The sequence below is a fragment of the Carcharodon carcharias genome, chromosome 16, assembly GCF_017639515.1.
Source record: "Carcharodon carcharias isolate sCarCar2 chromosome 16, sCarCar2.pri, whole genome shotgun sequence".
Lineage (NCBI taxonomy): Eukaryota > Metazoa > Chordata > Chondrichthyes > Lamniformes > Lamnidae > Carcharodon > Carcharodon carcharias.
The window spans coordinates 108,329,843-108,354,999 of NC_054482.1; the positions used below are offsets into that span (position 1 = coordinate 108,329,843).

At 41.5% G+C, this 25,157-nt stretch overlaps 1 protein-coding gene across 2 annotated transcripts in view; it reads right to left on the minus strand.

Moving 5' to 3' along the window:
* Positions 1-22,405, minus strand: part of fubp1 (far upstream element (FUSE) binding protein 1) — a 37,420-nt gene extending 15,015 nt beyond the window's left edge. For both annotated transcript variants that reach the window (XM_041207699.1, XM_041207698.1), the window contains exons 1-6: positions 22,137-22,405; positions 14,266-14,356; positions 12,160-12,195; positions 8,405-8,441; positions 5,153-5,202; positions 1,206-1,277 (exon numbers count right to left, since the gene is read on the minus strand). In XM_041207699.1, the coding sequence (XP_041063633.1) occupies positions 1,206-1,277; positions 5,153-5,202; positions 8,405-8,441; positions 12,160-12,195; positions 14,266-14,356; positions 22,137-22,316 (466 nt within the window). In that variant the 5' untranslated portion in view covers positions 22,317-22,405. The remainder of the gene's footprint in view (positions 1-1,205; positions 1,278-5,152; positions 5,203-8,404; positions 8,442-12,159; positions 12,196-14,265; positions 14,357-22,136) is intronic.
* Between the last annotated feature and the right edge of the window lie 2,752 nt (positions 22,406-25,157).

Consider the following 25,157-nt stretch of genomic DNA (forward strand, 5'->3'; position numbering starts at 1 on the left):
AATGCACATTAGGTCAGAATATACGGAGCCAGGACACAAGTATAGCAGAACAGATAGAAAACTGGCTGGAAAACAAATTAGGGGTTAATGATTAGTTGCTTAGACTAGTAGAAAACAGGAATGGTATTCTACAGGGATGACTGCTGGATCATTTGCTCACCATATAAATAGGTGATTTGGTCAAATCAAAGTATGAGACCAAAATATGTGGATGACACAAAATTGGGACTTTAGCTAATTCTGAGCAAGACTGCAATAAAATACATGACATTAACGACCTCACAGAATGCGTGCATAAATGGAAACTCAATTTCAATTCATTAAGTGTGAGGTGGTGCATTTTGGGAGCAGAAATAAGGAGGTCACCACTCCTGGAAAATAAGAGAGTCTAAAAGGTGTAGTGGTACAGTACAGATTCACAAATCATGACATGTGCCAAGGCAGCTTAACAAAGCCATAAAAAATGTAAGCTTTGTTTAGAGAAACAGAATTTAAAATAAAGGTTCCGTTACTACATGCAGAGAACCATGTTCACAGATCTGGTCTCCATATTACATAAAGGATATAGAAACCCTTAAAGCACAAAAAAGATTCACAAGGATGATACTACAATTAAGTGAAGGAGAACTAACAAAAAGATGCATTTAAAGAGATTGTGGCAATTAGCTTAGATGCAATTAAGGGGAAGCTATGTTAGGTGCATGGGGAGAAAGGGATAGAGGGACATATTGATCAGGTGAGATGAAGGATGATGGTCATGTGGAGGATAATCAATATACACTCGTTAGACTCAATGGCCCATTTCTGTGCAGTAAAATTGAATGTAACATTTATACAATCTATAGTATCAAATATAATTAACAAAGTGCACTAACCGTCCTTCAATGAAGAGGAAACAAATTAAGATCTTGAAGGCTGATTAACGTGAACAAAATTAGCACGTTTGGAGTAAACTAATTGTATGTAGTTCTGATTCTGAATGTGTTAACTGTCTATTTATTCCAATGGACTTTCGCAGTTTTCCTTTAAAGTGCTCAAAGACAATTTGCCCAGGCCACCGCGTAATCATAATAGGTCATTACAATGCAAATAATTTCTCAACTGTACTTAAAAACTAACTGCACATAGCAAAACTAGGCTTTTGATTCAATGCGAATGCAAATGATTCAGCTATAAAAAAAATTTAAAGATGAAGAAACTCTTACCAGGTGCAATCTGTACTTTGCACCCAGACTCTTGCTGGATGCGCGAGATCTGTTCCCCACCTCGGCCAATTACTAAAAAAAAAATTACTTTTATTACAGTGAGTTAAGCATCATTAGCTCATCAAAATGTAATTTTAAAGCAAAGACAATCCATACATTAAGTCAAATTTGCTTGTGAACACAGCTTTTCCACATACACTATGTTGCAACAATATCAATCTTTCCCATGTTTGCAATTGATTCTGTGCAACACAAATGAGCAATTCCTATCTCTTCGATCCAACCCTAGTTATACAGAAAACTTCTGGTTTTACACAATATTTGCAAACTCTATTCTCTGGTAAAAGATTGGATGGGGGAAGACAAAGGAGGAAAGAGAAGGCAGGAGGTGGTGGGAGAAAAAGACACAGGCAGCCAGGGAAAAGCTTGGGGACTAGAGGGAGACAGATAAGGAATGAAGAGGGCAGGAAGAGGGCGAGAGACAAGTGAAGGAGTAAAAGAAAAAAACTGTTTCCCCTAATTCAAGTCGCAAAATAAGGAATGAAATCAGGGTAGCGATGGTGGTGCAGAGAACTGATTTTCTCACTCTCATTCAGCATGCATTATAGTCCCAAACAGGCAGGTGTCAGATAAACTATTGAAACTTTTAACATTTGCTAAAAAGAGGGCATTTTTATCTTTCTGCATTAACTCAGAACCAAACAGAATATAACCTGACAAGTGTACCTGTCTGGCCCTCATGCTTCTTGCTACACTAAAGTTTAAAACGCCTGTCAATTTATAGAAAATTCCCATCAGTTTTTTTTTCAAAATTGAAGGAAGTAACATATTTAACATCAAAATGTAAGGCTGCCAATGTAAACGGAAGGGTGAGTCAGCCAAGGCCAGACCCAGACTGCAGGTTTGACTGTCTGCACTTGTGACTATGCTAGATGGGGGAAGATCACAAGCAGTTCTAGTGAATCCCCTGAAAACTCGATTTGAGTGCAGGTCATCAATGGATGGTGCGAGTCCTGGATGTGATTTGTCTCAGCCACCAACTCTCTGCTCTATGAGTGGCAGATCAGAAGATTGTTGTTCTTTATATTCTGTCCAAAGAATGACTAAAAGGTTAATAAGGAGTGAGAAATTAGAGTACAAGAGAAAGTTGGGCTAGAAATATAACAGCAGTGTTGTTGGAGTTGCACTCATCCAGGCAAGTGGAGAATATTCTATCACACTCCTGACTTGTGCCTTGTAGATGGTGCACAGGCTTTGGAGAGTCAGGAGGTGAGTTACTAGCTGCAGGATTCCTAGTCCCTGACCTGCTCTTGTAGCCACAGTATTTATATAGTTTCATTTCTGGTCGATGGTAATCCCCAGGATGTTGATAGTGGGGAATTCAGCGATGGTAATGTCATTGAATGTCACTTGCCACTTGTCAACCCAAACCTAGATATTGTCCAGATCTTGCTGCATTTGAATTTGGACTGCTTCAGTATCTGAGGAGTTGCAAATGGTGCTGAACATTGTGCAATCATCAGCTTATGATGGAAGAAAGGTCATTGTTGAAATAGCTGAAGGTAGTTGGGCCTAGGGCACTACCCTCAGGAGGTCCTGTGGTGATGACATGGAACTGAGATGATTGACCTCCAACAAATCTTCCTTTGTGCTAGGTATGACTCTAACCAGCGGAGAGTTAGCTCCCGATTCCCACTGAATCCAGTTTTGCTAGGGCTCCTTGATGCCACACTTGGTCAATTGCTGCCTTGATGTCAAGGCAGTCATTCTCACCACACCTCATAATTGTGAATCAGGTGGTGAAAGGGAGGGAGGAACTTAAAACAATTACAATCACCTGGGAAAGGGTACAAAGAAAATTTATTAAATTTTAAACTCTAAAAGCTGACAAAGTCCCCAGGTCCTGATGAACTTCACCCTAGGGTCTTAAAGGAAATGGATGCTTAACTACTGAATGCATTGGTTTGAATTTTCCAAAATTCGCTAGATTCTGGAAAGATCCCATCAGATTGGAAAATAGCGAATGTGACTTCTCTACTCATGAAAGGAGGGAGATAGGAAGCAGGAAACTAGAGGCTAGTTAGCTTAACATCAATTATTAAGGAGTTATAGCAAGGCACTTAGAAAATCTTGATAAAACAATGTTGACTTTGCCTGATTGTATGAAAGGGAAATCAAGTTTGACTAATTTATTGGAGTTCTTTGAGGAAGTGACAAGCAACATGGATAAAAGGGAACCCGTGAAATGTTCTGTATGTAGATTTCCAGAAGGCATTTGACAAAGTGCCACAGCAAAGATCACTACATAAAATAAGAGCTGTAGGGGGTACCATTTTAGCATGGATAGAGGATTGGTTAGCTAATAGAGAGTAGGCGTAAATGAGTCATTTTTGGGTTGGCAAGATGTGACAAGTGGAGTGCCACAGGGATCAGTGAAGGGCCCTTTACTATTTACAATATATATCAATGACTTGGATGAAGGGCCCAAATGTATAGTTGCTAAATTTGCTGATGACACAAAGATAGGGAGGAAAGTAGGTTGTGAAGACGACCTAAGGGGTCTGCAAAGGGACATAGATAGGTAAAGTGAATGGGCAAAAATTTAGCAGATGGGGTATAATGTGGGAAAATGTGAACTTGTCCACTTTGACAGGAAGAATAGAAAAGCAGGATATTATTAAAACGAAGACAGATTGTAGGACTCTGAAGTACAAAGGGATCTGGATGTCCTGGTACATGCATCAGGAAAAGTTAGTGTACAGGTACAGCAAATGATTAGGAAGGCAAATGGAATGCTGATATTTACTGCAAGGGAAATGGAATATATAAGTAGGAAGGTTAGGCTACAGTTGTTGGTGACACCACATCTGGAGTACTGCATACAGTTTTTGTTTCCTTATTAAGGATATTAATGTGTTAGCAGTTCAGAAGTTTCACTCAACTGATACCTCAGATTGGTAGGGGTGGGGGACGTGGTTATTTTATCAAAAAAGGTTGGACAGGCTGGGCCTGTTTCCATTGGAGTTTATAAGAGTGAGAGGTGATCTTATTGAAACATGTAAGATCCTAAGGGGGCCTGACAAGGTGGATGCTGAAAGGACGTTAGCCCTTGTGGGAGAGGCCAGAACCAGGGGACAGTTTAAAAATACACAATCTCCCATTTAAGGTGGAGATGAGAGATGTTTTCTCCGAGTGTCATGAATCTTTGGGACTCTCTTCCCCAAAAAGTGGTGGAGGCAAAGTCATTGAATACTTTTAAGGCAGAGGTAGCTCGATTCTTGACTAACAAGGGAGTCAAAGATTATCAGGTTAAGTGGAATGTGGAGTTGAGGCCACAATCAGATCAGATATTAGGACAGGTGGCCAAAGGTGATCCTTAAGGATGGCCTTAGGAATGACTGAAGTGAAGACAGGGGAGCAATGACAAGTTTCGGGAGGAGGGGGAAAATGCAGAGAAAATATTTGAGTTGGGGCAGGTAGCAATTTAAAGACCACTGATTAGAATTTTAAATGAGGCATGGGGAAGGGAGGTTGGGGGCAGTAGCCAAGATAGATTAGCAGGGGCAAACAACACAGGATGAAAGATGGGAGGCTGGGCAGAAAAGAATTAGAATAGTTGAGTCTGAAAATGGCAAAAGTACAATACAAAAGTTTCAGCAGCAGATGGGCAGAGGCAGGTGTTGTAAAGGAGCGGGAATTTTAGTCACAAAGAAGAATGTGGGGTCAAAAGCTCAGTCAGGGAGGCCAACAACCTGGTTCAGCTTAAGACTGTGGGTGATGGGGTTAACAGAATTAGTATTAAAAGGTATGAAGTTTATGGTAAAGGACCTCAAAGATAGCTTCATTCTTTCCCAAAGGTAATTTGAAGTTCAAAGATTGGATGTTGGAAATAGAGCCAGGTATCATCTGTATAAAACTAAAATAAAATAATTTATATATTTACTTACTAAATCCAACCATACCGTCGGGTACTTTGTACTCCTCTGTGGCGATTGACCTAAATTTTTAAAAAAACATTCACAAATTATTCAACAGAGTTTCTGTTGCATTTAGTTGCTCTCCAACTTGCTTCACAGCAGCCAATGAATTCTGAGTCAGTACTATTTTATTAGAAATGGCTTCCCTAACTATTCCATTTGTTCTGGCATCAAATATGAGCTAGAGTAACTTCTCAGCTTTGTTCCACCCAATTTATATAGCTATCACAGCTGATGTGGAGGAAGAATGGTGCTACAAAAGTGAATTAACTGAATTAAAGAATAAAATTCAATCTGGTTGGCAACCCAATGACTGCTACCAGAAAGTGGGCATATGCAGATGTCAATCCAGACAGAATTTTACTCAGCCATGTTGTGGCTTTCCAACATTCCAGGCTCACACACAAAAGACTGTCATTTGGATAAGGTATCCCAGGCTACCCCAGTTTAGCCAAAAAAAGTCCACTGCTGTTTAGCAACATTTTATTTATGTACATCTTTTAAAATCGGTTGCTTGAGTCAAATTAATTTGAATTAGAATAATACAATTACACAGCTGGACTATGCAAAAAAAAGTTTAAGACAGAAGTATTTCCCAATTACTTCACTTAAACTAGCCAATAGTTTCAGATAAGTCCCCACTTGACGTTGACTCCGTTAAAGGTGTTTCTCTGTAACGTTATTAATAGAGACAATACATCTGTTTAACATTGCCAGTTTCACATTGTCATTTCCCAGAATTCCAGCTGCTCACATGACCTTTGCCCCAGTGCTTCTGCTTCTGCTCCCGCCCTCGGAGCTGAACTCCCTCTTGGTCCTGTCATAAATGCTGAAGTCCCTCTTGCTCCAGCCCTCAATGCTTAAGACATCTTCCCCTCCCTGGATCTTATTCTTACTCTCTATTCTTCCTTTTAAAGTCCCTGGTGTTCGTTGCCACCAACGGGGGATTTCTTTACCTGTTCTCTTCCCCCAGTCCCATCCTTGCTCTACCCCCACTCTCGTTTCCATCCTCAGTGCTGAAGATCCTCTTGCTCTCACCACGGCTCCCTTCCCTGCCCTCTGTTCTCACCTTTAAAGTCCCTGTTGTCCATTGTCACCACCATGGACTTCTTCAACTAGCTCCTCTTGTCCCTGCTCCCACTCCAAGTTCGCATACTAACTCCTGGGACTTCAGCTGTTACCAGCACCGACCAATATCTGCCACTAGATGGAACCCAGTCAAACCAAAACCAGCTGAGTGGATTTATTTTATTTATGTATATTGTATTCCTTTTATTGTTAAATGTATTCTTTTAAAGGTTATTTCATTTATGAATGTGAGCATTTAAGAATATACAGCATTTCAACTTATGTTTTAATGCTTTTTCTGCTGAGAAAGCTATCTCTAAGAACTTCTTTTATATTTAGTGATTTATTCTATTTTGCAAGTTATTTCAGCAGGAATGCGCAGTACTGCACAAGTACGGTATAGCATTTCAACCTGTACATAGGTTCCTTTGGACATTTCTCGTGCAGAAAAACCAAACTCCGGTTTTAACACTGGACCTATGATTCACTTAAGATAAAGGCAAAATACGGCAGACGCTGGAAATCTGAAATAAAAACAGAAAATTCTGGAAAAGCTCAGCAGGTCTGGCAGCATCTGTGGAGAGCGAAACAGAGTTAACATTTTGAGTCCGTAGGACTCTTCTTCAGAATTCTGAAGAGTCATGTGGACTCCAAATGTTAACTCTTTCTCTACACAGATGCTGCCAGGCCTGACGAGTTTTTCCTGCATTTTCTGTTATGATTCACTTAAAGTCATGATTTTTAAGAACGCAGCTACAAATTTTAAGTGAGGACTTACTGTACTGTAATTTTTTTTAAAGGAACATCCATTGGTGTTTCCAATTTCAGGACAGAACAGCCACAGAATGACTCAATAGAGCAAATGCTTGGTCTTCACACATTTTTAAGTTCTTAAAATTGGCTGTGAACCACGTGCCCTGGTCCAATTATATCCTAACCTCTAAACCCATTTCACCTGAAGACTATACTTGATCTTGACCTCTATGCACAATGCCACATTCAATTGCCTAGTTGCATACTGCCAATGCTCAGCAAACCTCAATCAAACCTGTAACTCTTTCGAGTACAAACCCATTTCCATCTGTTTCAGATGAAGTTACATTGTTTCATAGTTTGCCAGTGTGAGATTTGAACTCTTGATCTTGGCTATTTAGGCCAAGCTCTCAATCAAACCTGTATTTATACAATTTAGAAACAGGATTTGACCCGAGATCCATTACATAGCATCATAGAATGGTTACGGTGCAGAAAAGCAGTCATTGTATCTGTGCCAGCTCTCTGCAAGAACTCAGCTAGTCCCACTCCTCTGACCTTTCCCCGTAGCTCTGCAAATTTTCTCTCTGAAGGTGCTTTTCCAATTCCCTTTTGAAAGCCCCGATTCCATCTGCCTCCACCAGTCTCGGGTAATGCATTCCAAATCTTAACCACTCTCTAAGTAAGTTTTTTCTCGTGTTGCTTCTGGCTCTTTTACCAATCACCATTAATCAGTGCCATCTTTTTCTTGACCCTTTTGGAAATGGGAACAGTTTCTCCTATCTACTATGCCTAGGTCCCTCATGATTTTGAGCACCTCCATTAAACCTCCTCTCAGCCTTCTCTTTTAACAATAACTTCAGCTTTTCCAAGCTACCCACTCAACTGAAGTGCCTCATGCCTGGAACCATTTTCTCAAATCTTTTCTGCACCCTCTCTGAAGCTTCCATATTCTTCTAGAAGTTAGGTGTCCAGAATAGAACACCATCTTCCAGTTGAGGTCGAGCCAGTGTTTTATGCTTTTGTACTCTCCATGCCTCTACTTAAGTCTAGGATCCTATGCCTCCTTAGCTACTTTCTCAACCTGCCTTGCCACCTTCAATAATTTTGTGCACAGAAACCCCTAGCTCTGTGTCTGCATCCATCTTTAGAACTGTGCTCTTTATATTGCCTCATCATTCTTTCTACCAAAATGTACCACTTCATACTTCTCTCTATTAAATGTAAGCATTTTGTAGATATTTAACTTAAATAGCTATGAAGCTACATTACTTAGCACTGGTTTTAATAAATCATATCGTCAGTTATGCGAGAAACATAAAATGACCATATGATACATCCACAACTATGAAACAGTACCTTATGATTCACTGTGTAGAAAGATATTAAATGCTTCCTTACCTCTGTTGATGCATTGCAGCTAGCTGTGCTCCAAATGCTTGAAGGAAAAAAAAAATTAACCAATAATCTGTCAATCACTATAAAAAAAGGAGCGAATTGAACAACAGAAAATGCACAACATGAAAAGGTCAGTCAGATAACATGAATTACATTGATATAGATCATAAGGAGCATCCTGCATAAAATTTACAATAGAATCAAGCCATTTGGTCTAACAGTTCTAGGACTCTGTTTAAGCGCCACTCTGTTTATCCTCCCACCTACCTGATCAAACTATGTTTGCATATCGTTCCTTTCTGCCTTACATGCTTATCAAACTTCCCCGTAAATGCATCTATTCTATTTGCCTTAACTGTTCTATGTAGTAGGTTCTATGTAACCACTCTCTAGGTAAAGTTTCTCTTGAATACCTTATTGGGTTCACTGGTTCTTAAACTTTGGTATAGGCATTACTCCATTACCGCTTTCTTACTCATTCCACTCTTTACCTGGCAAGTTTCCAACAAAGCATGCTGCATTTACACACACACCTTGCGATGTAGACACTTAAATGCCAACATCTATGCTCTTCAAACTTCCAACATCTCAGTGCCATTTATCAGTTATTACTAATATGGTTTATTTGGACTTTCAGAAGGCTTTCGACAAATTCCCACGTAAGAGATTAACGTGTAAAATTAAAGCGCTTGGGATTGGGGGTAGTGTATTGAGATGGATAGAAAGCTGGTTGGAAGACAGGAAACAAAGAGTAAGAATAAGCGGGTCTTTTTCCGAATGGCATGCAGTGACTAGTGGGGTACCGCAGGGATCGGTGCTGGGACCCCAGCTATTTACAATATATATTAATGATTTGGATGAGGGAACTAAATGTAATATCTCTAAATTTGCAGATGACACAAAGCTGGGTGGGAAGGTGAGCTGTGAGGAGGATGCAGAGATGCTTCAGTGCAATTTGGACAAGCTGAGTGAGTGGGCAAATGCATGGCACATGCAGTATAATGTGGATAAATGTGACTTTGGTAGCAAAAACAGGAAGGCAGATTATCTGAATGACTATAAATTGAGAGAGGGGAATGTACGAGACCTGGGTGTCCTCGTACACCAGTCACTGAAAGTAAGCATGCAGGTGCAGCAGGCGGTAAAGAAGGCAAATGATATGTTGGCTTTCATAGCAAGAGGATTAGTGAATAGCAGCAGGGATGCCTTGCTGCAATTATACAGGGCCCTGGTGAGACCACACCTGGAATATTATGTGCAATTTTGGTCTCCTTATCTGGGGAAGGATGCTCTTGCTACAGAGGGAGTGCAGCAAAGATTTACCAGACTGATTCCTGGGATGGCGGGACTGACATATGAGGGGAGACTGAGTTGGTTAGGATTATATTCGCTGAAGTTCAGAAGAATAAGGGGGAATCTCATAGAAACCTATAAAATTCTAACAATACTAGACAGGGGAGATGCAGGAAGGATGTTTCCAATGGTGGGGGAGTTCAGAACCAGGGGTTACAGTTTGAGGATACGGGGTAGACCATTTAGGACCGAGATGAGAAATTTCTTCATCCAGAGAGCTGTGAGCCTGTGGAATTCGCTATCACAGCAAGTAGTTGAAGCCAAAACATTGTATGTTTTCAAGGACTTAGATATAGCTCTTGGGGCAAAAGGGATCAAAGGATATGGGGAGAAAGTGGGAGCAGGCTATTGAATTGGATGATCATAATGATTGGCGGAGCAAGCTACAAGTCCAAATGGCCTACTCCTGCTCCTATTTTCTATGTTTCTATCTGCCCAGAGGAAAAGGCAAAAGAGAGTAAATAAGGTGAGGGTCACCCTACTCGACTGACCATTAAGTGAACGAGCAAAGGGAACTCGGGTCAGAGGGCGTGAGAAATTGAAATTACATGATCTTCTCACTATTAAGACAAGAGTACATTGCTGTTTGTGAGACATTGCTGTGTATAAATTGGCTGCTGCATTTTCCACAATACTGACAACACTTCAGAAGTACTTAATTAGCTGCAAAGCATTTTGGGATACCTTGAAGTCATTAAAGGTATTAGGCAAATGTCATTTTTACTCATCCATAATGTCAATTAATAAAGCATAAAAAGGGACAGATTTAGATAAACTTTGTTCCAACTAGAAGACAAAGTAAGGCTCACGAAATGATTTGAGAGATCACTTTCTAGAGCACATTTGTTCTCGCTCAGAAAATGGGAATTCAGGTCAGATAACTATTTCTATTTCTGAAACCAATTGCTATTTACAAAGACAATACAGGCAGTTTGGCAGTTAAGTGGAGAGAGAATGCAGACCTCAGTGGTACAGAGGGATCTGGGTGTCCTGGTATAGGGATCATAAAAAGTTGGAATGCAGGTATAGCAAGTGATTAGGAGGGCAAAGTGAATATTAGCATTTATTTCAAGGGGAATGGAATATATAAGCAGGGCATTGTTGCTGCCATCACACAGGGCACTGGTGAAACTGCATCTGGAGTAGTGTGTACGGTTTTGGTCTCCTTATATGAAAAGGGATACAATTGTGTTGGAAGCAGTTCAGAGAAGGTTCACTTGACTCATTCCTGGGATGAAGGGCTTAACTTATGAAGAAAGTTTGAACAGGGTGGCCCAAACCCACTGGAGTTTAGAAGAATGAGGTGATCTTATTGAAACATACAAGATCCTGAAGGGACTTGATAGGGTGGATACTGGGAGGATGTTTCCTCTTGTGCGAGAGACTGGAATTAGCAGACACCATTTAAAAATACGAGGTCTCCATTTTAAGACGACAATGAGGAAAATTTTTTTTCTTTTAGAGGGTTGTTAGTCTGTGGAGTTCTCTTCCCCAGAAATCAGTACAGGCAGAGTTAGACAGATTTTTGATAGACAAGGGAATCAAGGGTTATTGGGGGGGGGGAGAGAGAGAGAGGGGAGAGGGCAGACAGGAAAGTGGAGTTGCAGAATATAATGAGATCCACATCATCTTATTGAATGGCAGAGCAGACTCAAAAGGCTGAATGACGATGTCCATATGTTCCTACATCTGTGAATTGAAAAATTATTAATGCTTTTCATGTGAAGGATCCATCCAACAGCTTCATGATCACTTTTACCAATATCAATGGTTATTTCCGAATAGAAATCAAATTCTCAAACTATAATGGCTGGATTCATACTTGCTGAACATTATTTTGGAAAAACAAAATCTCAGGAAGTAGTGACCTACAAATACAACATTTTAATCCATTTTAAACTAAAATTACTTTTTTATGTTAATTTCATAATGACCCTGAGCTGGTTTCCAGGATTTCCAGTTTTTATTACCAAGTCACTGCCATTACCTGGATATGGTTTACAAAATAGTACCACAACTAGGTGGCAGAACCTGTTCAGTCAACTCAATCCATTTTGGGATAATAGATATTTCAGCACATATGTCAAAAGACCTGTAAAAGGTTTAAACTGATTAAAAATAAGTGATGCGCCCATAACAGAATCAAGAAAAGGCCACTAACCATTATACCTGTGCTGGCACCAACTCTTCCAACAGCAGCAATCTAATCTAATGTGATTCTCTAAACCTAAGTGGATTGTATAAACTTTGCAAACATTTATCAGAATCAATTGAAGCGCATAACATAAATTTCATTCAGAAAACAGAGGGAATAACCAGGCAAAATTTTTAAAAAACGGATGGGAAAGAATCCCATTTTAAAAAGATTGAATAGGGCAGAAACTTGTTGGAAAATCACTACTTACGGTCATTCTGCGCAACTTTCTTGGTATCTGGTTGATCTGCAAAACAAAGCATTTTCTCAACTGATGCAAGTAACTGCTCCACTGCACCAAAGAAAATTAATCTGTGTGAAGAGGCCAATCAATTTTCATCTTTAAAACAATACATCAACCAATAAATTGGATTTAGAAGAAAAAATTTGTAACTTTGCAATACTACAGTTGGAAAAGATTTTAAATTGTTTAATGTCCCAAGTAACAGTAATAACATTTTTGCATTACAAGGAGTAGGAACCAGGGGGTCATGAGAATCCTTAAAAGTGCAGGCAGCTCTAACAACAATTTAAACACTTGAGGGTACAAAAGGTGAAAACTATATCCAAATGATACCCACGCTTTTAGATTTTATTAAAAACTATGGCAGATCCTGCCCAGGGATCTGAAATTGTATCTAAGGGTCCAGCTTGGGATTCACTACATTTTCCAACCAGGCTTTTAAAAAAGTGCAATGGGGTCAGTGGGCCTGCAAACTTTACAAACTTGTAAGTTTTTAGGTTTTGAGAAAGCTAACCCTTGTACCCACACTCAAAAATTTTAAATTTACCAGCCAGAAGCAACGATCCATCAATATAACTGAGTACATACGCAGAAAGTTCTCTCCTGGTGATCTCACTACAATTTTCAATCGCCAGCACAAAGTGGACGTACACAAGTCAAGACACAAAATAGTGCACCCAATCCAAGGATCAGCATCGCATTCTTACTGTTCCATGAAATTCTCCTTCTCCTTCCATCAGGTTTGAAGAGCAGCTTCAGTATCAAAACTAGCAAATAACTCAAAAATTAATGCCCCCAGCTCTGTAGATTGATGGGAGTTTCTGAAATCGGGAGAGGATGGTCCTACTATGAGATTTTGTCAGCAAACTTTCTCCTGCATAAAAAATGTTGCAAACTAGAAGAAAATCTATTCTGATTGTTATATTTTTGGAGATGTGGGTGGATTGAGTTAGATTTATTGAAGAAAATGAAGTATTAACTCCGGGGCGATAATATTAAACAGTGTGACCCTGTAAGCCCTCCTCTGCAGGAAATACGTCTGCATTAATATGGCACTAATCATCAAAAATTAAGCACAGCAAATGGTCAAAACGTGTGTGTTGGTAACTATATATTACACATGTGTTACCTACCAGTATCAGAACACCATCAAGTAAAACTCTTCCTATTTTCATCAAAGCAAATAGTTTCCCACCTTCAAAGACAGAAGGTGCCCCCTTATCTTCAGACTTGCCCAACAGTCATGTCTACACATCCAACAAAAAGTTACAACAAACGACTCTCTAAGTGTCACCAAGACTTTTCCTTAGGCCAAAATTGCATTGTTGCTTAGCAAAGAGGCAGGAAGATTCTGCATTAATCCTGAAAATCACCCCAAAAAACTCCAGAACAAAGAATGAACAGAGCTATTGTGACACAGAAGAATTCAAGAGTTCTATTTTAATCTAATTCTCAAACTGACCCAAAACAATCTCTAGAACCAAGAATGAACAAAGGCTATTGTAGCATAACAAAAAAGTAGACCGTAGTGAAAGCTTTCACAGCAGAATGAATGGTGCAACCTAATTAATAATGGCAAAACTCTGAACAAAATCCATCATTGTTCACAGATTTCAGAACATTTTAAAGTAGAAAATTAATGGAAAGCAACAGAACAACTGGTATCAATGCGGAAGATGCATTTTCCAGGCAACTAGAAAAAAAACACTTAAAATATTGACCTGTGTGGATTGGGCTATTTGTGCGAGTGCCACTGCTCCATTTTTATGAAACCCTAGACTTTTAGATGAATGCAACAAATAATGCACATTAATTCTTCACCTCCTGCAGCTAGTATAGTTCACGATCCTGTCATAAAATGAATCTGAATTTAGATACTTTAACTAGCTATCCATTATGCATCAAACTAAACTTTCATTACATTCAAGGTGTCTTAACTCCAATTTAAAAGCTGCTTATATGGTAAATTAACAAATATATCAACTATGACTCTCGCCAAAATTAACCCATGATATAATCAGATTAAATGTAATGATGCATTTGTAGAGAATAAGATGATTTCCAAGGGCTCACCTCCATCTTCCAGGGGTCTTTTCTGTCCACCATATCCATAGTCAGACGTATTTATTGTTGTTCCTGTATCCCCTCCAATTTTTGCTGCGATCTGTAGTAAGAACACGATCAATAAGTGGTTTTTATGAGGGGGTAAAAGTATACAAAATCATTCCTTCCCAACTGTGGGTGCCCAGACATGGCTGGCAGATAATCCGAAATACAGGAAGTTTTTTTACTCCATTACTGTTGATGAGCAATAAATTTTGGCCTTGCCAATGACATTCACATACTGTGAATGAATTTTAAAAAATCCTCCAGCTATGCTGTAGCAGGAAACAAGGAGTAGGGAAAGAAATAAACAATGAATAGGAAAGGGTTCATCCCCCAGTCTTATTGCTTTTTGTTTTCCCCACAAGTTTTTCACCTTTTGTGTGTGCACAAAGTTAAAAAAGGTAATACTGGGCATTTCTCATCGCACCAATTCCACTCCCAATGATAGTGACCACTGTAGCTCTTCGAAGTAATATTCTGAATTAAAGCTAGGAATACCGACAGGTACTGGGAACTGTATTGGAGCTAAAAGATTCCCTTTCACAAGGACATAAACCTGAGTCTCAAAATTAAAAATCTATGCTTTTGATCTAGACCAAAGAAATCTTATGAACCAAAACCAAATGAAGGTCTGCCACAAATATAAATTGACACATCCACAAACAGGTGATATGTCTAGTTTTCCTTTAATAATTTTGAAGACATTTATAAATTCCTCTTCAGGACAATCACTTACTTTCTGCTCAATAATTCTGCTGCAACAGGTAAGATGTTCAGAACAGGGCATATTAGCAGGCACCATGATATACGGAAAGAATGCAGAACCAAGACAACTGTAATGTCAATAAACCAATGCAATAAGAACTTTTCATCTCTTACGGTATCTGCAACCATGGATCTATAGCTTCTAAAAATGCATGTGACTTTTCACACCATCTCAGTGGCATGCAGCTAAACTGTACAGAAGCTAAGCAAATATAGATCTATAGGCTACAATTTTGTTTCTGCATACCATCCAATGCCCGCAAATGGTCTTTCACACCGCCCACTGGCTTGAAATGAGCATGACAGCTCAAACCTGGGCATTTTAAGAGGATTTCATGGATTATCTATTAACTTCAATCCACCCTCCAAGTTACTGTGTTAAAATAAACTCAAATCCAAACATGTTAAAATTTATTTCCAAGTGAACATTTTGAATTCAATTCATTTTGAATTGTTTTCATGGATGAAAACATTTTAAGCAAATTGATCAAACTTTAATAGCTTGCCTTTTTGTTTTTGAAATGTAGACACCTGCTCTGTACAGAGGTTCCAGGAGGACCATAGAATACTGTGGATCATCTGTCAGGTGTTAGGGCAATTCCAACATTCAAAAACAGAAGATGATGGAAATATTAAGCAGAATTACCTGGAAAAACTCAGCAGGTCTGGCAGCATCGGAGGGTCATGAGGACTCGAAACGTCAACTCTTTTCTTCTCCGCCGATGCTGCCAGACCTGCTGAGTTTTTCCAGGTAATTCTGTTTTGGTTTTGGATTTCCAGCATCCGCAGTTTTTTTGTTTTTATCGAAATATTAAGCAGGTCTGGCAGCATCTTTGGAGAGAGAAAGAGTCAACATTTCAGGTGAATGATCAGAACTGATGAAAGGTTATTGACCTGAAATGTGAACTGTTTCTCACTGTCCAGATCCTGCTTGACCTGAGTGTTTCCAGCAATTTCTGTTTTTAATTGAGATTTCCAGAATCTGCAGTATTGTGCTTTTGTATGTTCTAGCTTTCTTACCTTGACTGTTTTCAATAGTGGTTGCTGAAACACTTTACATTTCAAGGTTGTGGAAAAGGGCCAAATAACTATATTAAATGTAACATAATAACACAAGAATCAGTAGGTCATTCAGCCCCTCGAGCCATCAGTAAGATCATGGCTCATCTGACTGTGGCCTCAACTCTACTTTCCTGTCTGCCCCTATAACCGTTGACTTCCTTGTCTATCAAAAATCTATTACTCATCCCAATGATCCAGCCTCCACTGCTCACTGGGAAAGAGAATTCCACAGACGAAAGGCCCTCAGAAAAAAAATTCTCCTCACCTCAGTCTTAAATAGGAGACCCTTAATTTTAAACTGTGTCCCCCAGTTCTAGACTTCCCCATAAAGGATAATGCTGTCACCAGGAAAATATGCATCAAAAAAGTGCTTTTACAAGTTTTCATTTCTTTCCACCTCCAGCAATTCACTTGCATGAATAGAGAATGAAAAACTCTCAACTCAAAAGCTTACTTAAGGTGAATATCTGCAAACCTTGTTGTGGAAATACTCTGCTTACTATTCTTATTTTTCACTACATACGTGGTGCCATTGCCTACCTGCTGCAACTTTGTTGACGCCAAAACATCTGATCTCATACGTGGTAGTAGCGCACTCTAGCCAAGCCATGGAACAGTTCTAAGTGAGCTAAAGCCACTCTGAAAAAAGTACGAATGACCACTCTAATAGGTTTGTGCTTGAATGCCAAAGCTGCTTCAATATTCTCATGAATCTTTCAAGGCGTTAATCGCAAAAATTCTTAAAATGACAATTAAGTTCATGAATCTCTTGGCTGTAAACATATCCTGCTTTAGAAGGATGCCAAGCACTTGAGTCGAAAATGCAGTGCCGCTGTAAATGAGAGTACATGGCAAATTTGCACTTGTTACTGTGCTTACAACAATTTTATTTCACCAGCTAAATTTAAGCGTATGTTTAAAAAATTTCTCATTATTAGTCACTGACTGGATACCAATACTAGGTTTTCACCATAATATCACTGGCTCCAAGATGGACTAGGGTAGTGAATTGACCCTAAAGTACGGTTTCTGAAAGCTTGAACTTTAAGTTAAAACTTTAACTTACAAGCTTTACCAAAGTGAAAACTTTACAAACAAAAACTTGTATTCACATAAATGCCTTTAGCATCACAAAGTGTCCCAAGACACTTCACAAGGGCATTATCAAACAAAATGCGACAGAAGTCATAAAAGGAAAATTAGGGCAGATGACCAAAAGGCTGGTCAAGGGAGGTAGGTTTGGGGAGGAAATTCCAGAGCTTAGGCCTTTGGCAGCTGTTAACACCATCAACAGGGGTGCAGTGATTTAAATTAGAAATGCTCAAGAGGCTAGAACTGGAGAAGTGCAGATATCTGTGGGTTGTTAGGTGAGAGATTACATGACAGGGAGGGGCAAGGCTATGGAGATATTTGAAAATTTTAAAGATCAAGGCATTGCTTAACCAGGAGCCAACATCAAGTTAGCAAGCATAGGAGTAACTGGTGAACAGGACGTCGTCAGAGTTAGGACATAGGCAGCAGAGGCTTAGATGACTTCAAGTTCAAGGACGGTAAAAAGGAGGCTGGCCGGGTATGCATTGGGACAGTTATGTCTAGAGAAAACAAAGGCATAAATGACGGTTTCAGCATGAGATAAGCTGAAGCAGGTGATGTTACAAAGGTCTTTTAGTGATGGCGCGGGGGTATGGTTGGAAGCTCACCTTAGGGTAAATGTAATACCAAAGTTGCAATCAGCCTGGCTTAACCTCTGACATTTGCCAGAAAAGGGAATAAGTGGCTGGGGAACAGAGTTAATGACAAGGTTCAAAGTCAATGGCTTTGGCCTTCCCAACACTCAGTTGAAAGAAATTTCTGCTCATTCAGTACCAGATGTTGGACAAGCAGTCTGACAGTTTTGAGACAGTGGAAGGGCCAAGGGAGCTGGTGGTGAGGTAAAGCTGGGTATTGTCAATGTATATAAGGAAACTGATGCTGTGCTTGCCAATGATGATGTCAAGAGGCAGCACATAGATGAGAAAAAGGAAGGAAACAAGAATAGAACCTGGTTCTAACAGTGTGTGAACCAGAAGTGAAGCCATCGCAAGTGATACTACAGCTATAACTAGGCAGATAAGAGTGAAACCACAGGACCGCCATCCCCTCAATGGAAGATGGTGGTGAGGTATTGGAGGAGGATGGTGCAGTCAACATCAAAGACTGCAGTTTACCATTTTCAGTCATTGGGATCTCATTTGTGGCTTTTTAAAGTGCCATTTCAGGGCTGTGGGAGGAGTAAAAACCTCATTGGAGGGATTCAAGCATGGAGTTGCAGAAAAGATAAGTATGGATTTGGAAGGTAAAACCACGTTCGAGAAGTTTGCCGAAGGAAGTCGGAGGGGTATAAGGGATAGGGTGATGATTTGCAAGGAAGGAGTAGGTCAAGAGTTGTTTTTTGAGGAGAGCGCTCATGGCTGCAAATCTGAAGGAGAGAGGGACAGTATAAAGCCGAAAGAACCATTAACAATATCAGCTACCACGAGAGCCAAGAAAGGAAGTGAGCAGTCATCAGTTCAGTGGGGACAGGGTCGAGGGAGTTAGAAGTGGGTCTCAAGCACAAGTTCAGCTCAGAGAGGGCATGAAGGGAAATCAGAGATAAGTAGAGAAAGATGTAAATTCAGGGTTCATGCAGAGGGAAACCGTAAGAGGTTGTTAGGCCCAATGGACTAGGCAAAGGGGGTGAAGCAGCAGAGATAAATGAATATCAATAAGGTTTATCACCAAGATTGAGGCCATCCAAATATCGGAACAAAGGACTTAGGAGCAGGAGTAGGCCATTCGATAAGATCATGGGTGATCAGATTGTGGTCTCAACTCCACTTTCCCGTCTGCCCCATTAACTCTTGACTCCCATGTCTATCAAAAATTTATCGAAACCAGCTTTGAATTTAATGACCCAGCCTCCACTGCTTTCTGGGGAAGAGAAAGTCACTGACTAACAACTCTGACAGAAAACATTTCTCATCGCAGAGTTGAATAGCAGATCCTTATTTTTTTAAAAACTGTGTCCCCTATTTCTAGATTCCCCACAAGAGGAAACATTCTCTCAGCATCCACCCTGACATTACCCTCAGGATCTTGTGTTTCAATAAGATCATCTCTCATTTTTCGAAACTTCAACGGCTACAGGCCCAACCTGTCCAACTTTTCCTCATAAGATAACTTCCCCCCACTGTCCCAGGAATGAGTCGAGTGGACCTTCTCCGAACTGCTTCTAACACAATTAATCATTTCTCAAATAAGGAGACCAAGACTGTACACAGTACTTCAGATGTGGTCTCACCAAGGCCATATACAGCTGCAGTAAAACTTCCCTACTTTTATATTCCATCTAAATTCCAAAAGAGTCCATGTGCTCCTATAACTTGCAGGTGGTGAGGATGGAAACAATAATGACCATCAACACGTATATGTAAATTGGGGAACTTTTCCACATATCATTGAACAGCTATAAGGTTGCTGGCTCTGCTACCGGGTTTCACTTCAGAGCCTCTTGAGTCTTGGGTGCTTTTCATTAGAAAAAAAATTGAGGTAATAGAGTTTTGAGCACTTCTATCATACCAGGAAAGAATGGAGAGAAACTGATTATTTCCAGCTGTTGAGGGGCGAAAGAGGGACAAAAAAAGCCGAGAATTGAGAGTAGAACGCACAAAAGGGGATCTGAGATTGTAAAATCCATTAGTGGTTGAGACAGGAACTGTTCACGTGCAAGATCAATCAAGTGTTTTGCTAGGTGGGGGGTAAATACCAGCATCTATTAGGGTGAAGTCGATATCTTGCACTGTAACATTCTCCGTATTTCAACATAGTTGGCGAAGAGGAAGCGGAGAAGATTTGTAAAAGTAGCTATGGACTGGGCGTCTGACTGTGCTTAAATACCCACAATCTGGTTTCTACCATGCATCTGAGTTGAGTAGTAGTGAGGGAGTAAGCAGAGGAGCATTTGTCACCAAGTGTCCCAGGTTTACTGATTCAAGTCTGCATTAATATAGGTATGAAATGTTTTGCATTAGGAAGCCATGCATCCAGCAATTCTACATTGCTGTGAAATTGCACAGAAACAGAGCCCTTCGAACATGCTCCCCATTCGTCTTAGTGCAAGGGGATTGGAATATAAAAATAGGGATGTTATGTTGCAGTTGCATAGAGGATTGGAGAGACCACATCTACAGTCGTGTGCAGTTTTGGTCTCTTTATTTAAGGATATAATTGCATTAGCAGTTCAGAGCAGGTTCACTTGACTGATTCCTGAGATAAAGTGCTTATCTTATGTGAAAGATTGGACAGGTTGGGCCTGTATTCATTGGAGTTTTGAAAGAATGAGAGGTGACCTTATTTAAATATATTAGATCCTGAGTGGACATGACAGGGTGAATGCTGAGGACATTCCCCCTTACAGAAGAAATTAGAACTAGGGAAGTTTAAAAATAAGTGGCCTCCCATTAAAGACGGAGACGATAATTTTTTCTCTCAGGGAGTTGATCAGTCTGTGGAATTCTCTTCCCCAGACAGCAGTGGAGGCAGAGTCATCGAATATTTTTATAGTCGTGTTAGATAAAATTTGGATTGACAAGGGATTCAAAGATTATAGGGGGTAGAGAGGAAAGCGGAGTTGAAGCCACAAACAGATCAGCCATGATCCTATCAAATGGCAACCTGCTCCTAATTTTGTGTTTCTGTATGTTTATAAGTAGTTGATGGCTGCTCTGTGCCTCAACTCCCATTACCTGCCCTTGATCCACCTCTCCGTAGTCTTAATAAAAATCGGTTGATCTTGGTGTTCAACTGACAATTTCAACTGGCCCAGCATCCATAGTCTTACCGGGAGAGCAAATTACAGATATCCATCACCCTCTTTGAGCAACTACTAAATATCCTAACTGGAAAGAGCTTATCTGTATTCACCCTTTTATCATTTTAGGCACTGCAAACATCAAGACACTTGAGACATGTGTGCTGGGATTTTTTTTTGTTCACAATCAACGAGCCACAGAAACGTTTCCTTGTTGAAATTTGATTGCCAAAATCACCCAGTGGTTCCATTCAGATTTAAAGATCAAATTTTACACTGATTTGGGGGAAGAAAGTACGCTAGGATGGGGGGGGGGGGGAAGGGGAAAGAGAGTGGAGTGGAATGGCATTTTTTTCTTTGACTTTTTAAATATATATTATATATAAAAAGAAGCCCTGCCCCCCCCCCCCCCAAAAAAAAAGACCAGGCTTATATCACCATAGACTCCGTCACGACTTCGCTTAGCAGCCCAGGAAGGGCTTTTCGCTTTTGGAGTGCAATCATCGTAGGAAATCACGACACAAATCCATCCCAACCAACCATCAGGTCCCCTTGTGTTCAAGCAAGAGGCAGGCGGGAGCAGTTTAACAAAGAGGTAGAGGTGATGCGAGATGGTGGTTGGGGAGTTGGGGGGGGAGGGGTAAACATGTGCGTTCCTCTTGGAAAAATCCATATGAAAACGGAGTCAGATCTGAAACAGCAGGAACAAAATGGGGGGGGGGGAGGGGAGGGGTGAAAGTCCGAGACAACGAAGAAGCGGCTGGAAGCGGTCGGTGGGGGGGAATCAGAAGCCGATCGGCGCCCGAAGCTGAGTGCGTCCCCACTCTGTATGTGGCCGGCCGGCCAGCCAGCCGGGTGGAGAATGAATGAGTGTCCGAGGCCTGGCCCGGCCCTGAGCGGGAGGCCTGGGTCTCTCCTGTTCTTGAGGCGCTGCATCCCAGACCCTTTCTCCCCTCCCCCAAACCCCGAGGGCGATCAATCGGGGGCCCATCCCCACGTTCCCGAGGCCTTCGACCCCGGGAAACGCGGCCCATTCCCGCCCCAAAGCTGCCTCCCCAAAGCCGGGGCTTGAGTTGAGGTAATTGGTTGAGGCTCCGTCGAGGCCTCTCTGTCTCTCTCCATTTCCCCCCCCCCCCCCCCCCCCCACCACGGCCTCCATTTTATACCAGGCGGTGTGACCCACCTGCCTCGCCCGCTGAAGGGCGTCGGCGAATGCGTCGTTCTTAAAGCCGCCGCCGCCGCCGGCACCGCCACCACCTGCTCCACCGCCTCCCGCGCCGCCTCCGCCGCCGCCACTACCGCCTCCGCCGCCGCCGCCACCGCTTAACGCGCTGGGCGGCGCCACTGCTGAGTATTCGGCCATGTCCCGCCGCGCTTTAACTGACTGACTGAGTGAGAGAGCGAGGCCGCCACGGACCCGGAGCTGCTGCAAAATGGCCGACTCGCTGAAGGAGGGAGCGCGAGAGCGGGGAGGGGGAGGGGGAGGGCCGGGCCGCGCGGAACTTTCGCGATAACTCGAGGAAGTGGGCGGGGCTTCCTTTACAGTGCGTGGTTAGGCTGCCTCCTCCTGGAGTGGGCGGGGCTTCCTTCTCAATAAGTGGGCGGGGCTTCTTTATCAATGCGCGGGCGGGGCTCCCAGCACAATTAGTGGGCGGGGCTACCTCCCCTGGAGTGGGCGTGGCTATTTCACCCCCCCCCCCCGCCCATGAGTGGGCGGGGCTTCCTCCTCCTGGAGTGGGCGGGGCTTCTCCGAATCTCCTCTCTCCAGACCTCTTCTCAGCCTTGTCATCTCCAAGGAAAACAGTCCCAGCTTCTCCAATCTGTATTCATTACTAAAGTTCCTCATCCCCAGAACAATTCTCGTGAATCTTTTCTGTGCTCTCTCCAATGCCTTCACTTCTTTTCCATGATGAATACAGTATACAGCCAGTGACATACACCTCACAACCCCAAGGCTCCCACATTTCAAAAACAAATTGCAACGAGAAATCAATAGTTCTAATTGTCATCTGATTATGGGATTATTTCAAGGTGAGAGGATAAAACTATAGAGGAGATGTGCGGGGCAAGTTTTTTACGCAGAGGGTAGTGAGTGTCTGGAATTTGCTGCCAGAGGAGGTGGTGGAAGCAGGTACGATAGCAGTGTTTAAGAGGCAGCTTGACAAATACATGAATAGGATGGGAATAGAGGGATACAGACCCCGGAATGCAAAATGTTTTAGTTGACGGGCAATATGTTCAGCGCAGGCTTGGAGGGCCTGTTCCTGTGCTGTACTTTTCTTTGTTCTTTGTTCTTGTTCTTTGTACCAGGAAACTGTGCCCATGTGTCTTGATCTTACCCCACACATCACAACCCCCTTTCTCCTCCCAACCCATAACATTATCATTAAATTATCTGGCTACATATTGAAAATACCATCAAGCCACTATTCGCAAACACAAAAGTTAACTATACCCAAAAATTAACTCTACACATATACTATTCACCTTCCACCACCTACCTGTATAATTCAGCTACCCACAGAATACTCCATCACCAATCTTACCTTTTCTTCTTTTCCTCCATCCTCCCTTTCCCCGTCTCTGCATTTTCTCTAACTTTTCCCAGTTCTAACCTGACTCATGATTTTTTCCAGCAATGATATATCTTTGGGTTTATCATATGGGTGTATCTGTGCATAAATCATTGAAGGTGGTAGGACAAGTTGAGAGAGTGATTAATAAAGCATACAGGAGGCTGGGCTTTACCAACAGGGATATAGGAATCAAAAGCAAGAAAGTTATGTTAAACTTGTATAAAACACAAGTCTGGCTCAGTGTAAGTATTGTGTCCGTACTGGGCACCACACTTTAGGAAGGATGTGAAGGCCTTTGAGTAGGTGCAGAAAAGATTCACAAAAATGGCTCCAGGGATGAGGAACTTCAGTTCAGTAGAAAAATTGGAGAAGTTGGGATTGTTTTCCTTGGAGGAGAAAAGGTAGAGGTATTCAGAGTCATGAGGCGTCTGGGCAGGGTAGATGGGGAGAAACTGTTCCTATACGTGGAAGGATTAAGAAGCAGAGGGCACAGATTTAAGGTAATTGGCAAAAGAAGCAACGGCAACATGAGGAAAACCTTTTTTCACGTAGTGAATGATTAAAGATCTTGAATGTGCTGCCTGAGAATGTGGTGGAGGCAGGGTCAATTGAGGCTTTTAAAAGGGATTTGGATCGTTATCTGCAAAGGAAAAATTTGCAGGGCTACGGGTAAAAGGCAAGGGAATGGCACAAGGTGAATTGCTCCTTCAGAGAGCCAGCACAGACATGATGGGATGAATGGCCTCCCTCTGTGCTGAAACCATTATATGATCAGATTTCCAATATCTCTCATGTTTTGTCTTTGTATTAAATTTGGAGTTGAGTTTAATTCCTTTTGAGGCAAGAGATTGGAATCATTTGAAACGTGATGCATGAGCTAAATAGAATAAAACATGCAACCTGTGACGGGTGAACATGGTTCAGTGATCCGGACGGATGAAGCTGATTTCTGCAGCTGGGGGGCAGCAGCCTCATCTGTTCTGTTTGCAGCTCTTTTGTTCTCTGCGTTCTCGCACTAACTGAGGCGCTAGGAAGCTCTCTCTCCCAGTCTTTCTCCGGATCACTTGAAAACTGCCCAATGTGAATTTTTTTCTCTCTTGACAGCCTATTTTTAACCCTTCTCAGATGGTTGGTTTACATATGGGTCATGAGATCCAACCTTCTCAGGAATATGTGTGCTAGAGACATGTCTTTGGCAGAGATAACTGGCCTGTCCTGTGTTTTTCAGCCAGCAAGTTGCAATGGAAGCTTTCTTCATAAAATTTCGATAATGTTGAATACATTTCTTAAGCTTGTATGCAGTGATTTCTTATACTGAGGCGAATAGGATTAAATTATGAGGACAGATTGCATAGATAATAAAAACAGAAAATGCTGTAAAAGTACTCAGCAGGTCTGGCAGCATCTGTGGAGAGAGAAACAGAGTTAATGTTTCAGGTCTGTGACCTTGCGAACAAAACTGGAGAAAGTTAGAAATGGAATAAGTTTTGGGCAAGTGAAATGAGGGAGGGTGGGAAAAAGAAGGAATAGATCTTTGATAGGGTGGACGGAGGACAGGAGAGATTAAGTGACAAAAGGGCTCATGGTGCACAACCAAAGGGAGTGGTAATAGGACAAGATGTGACAAG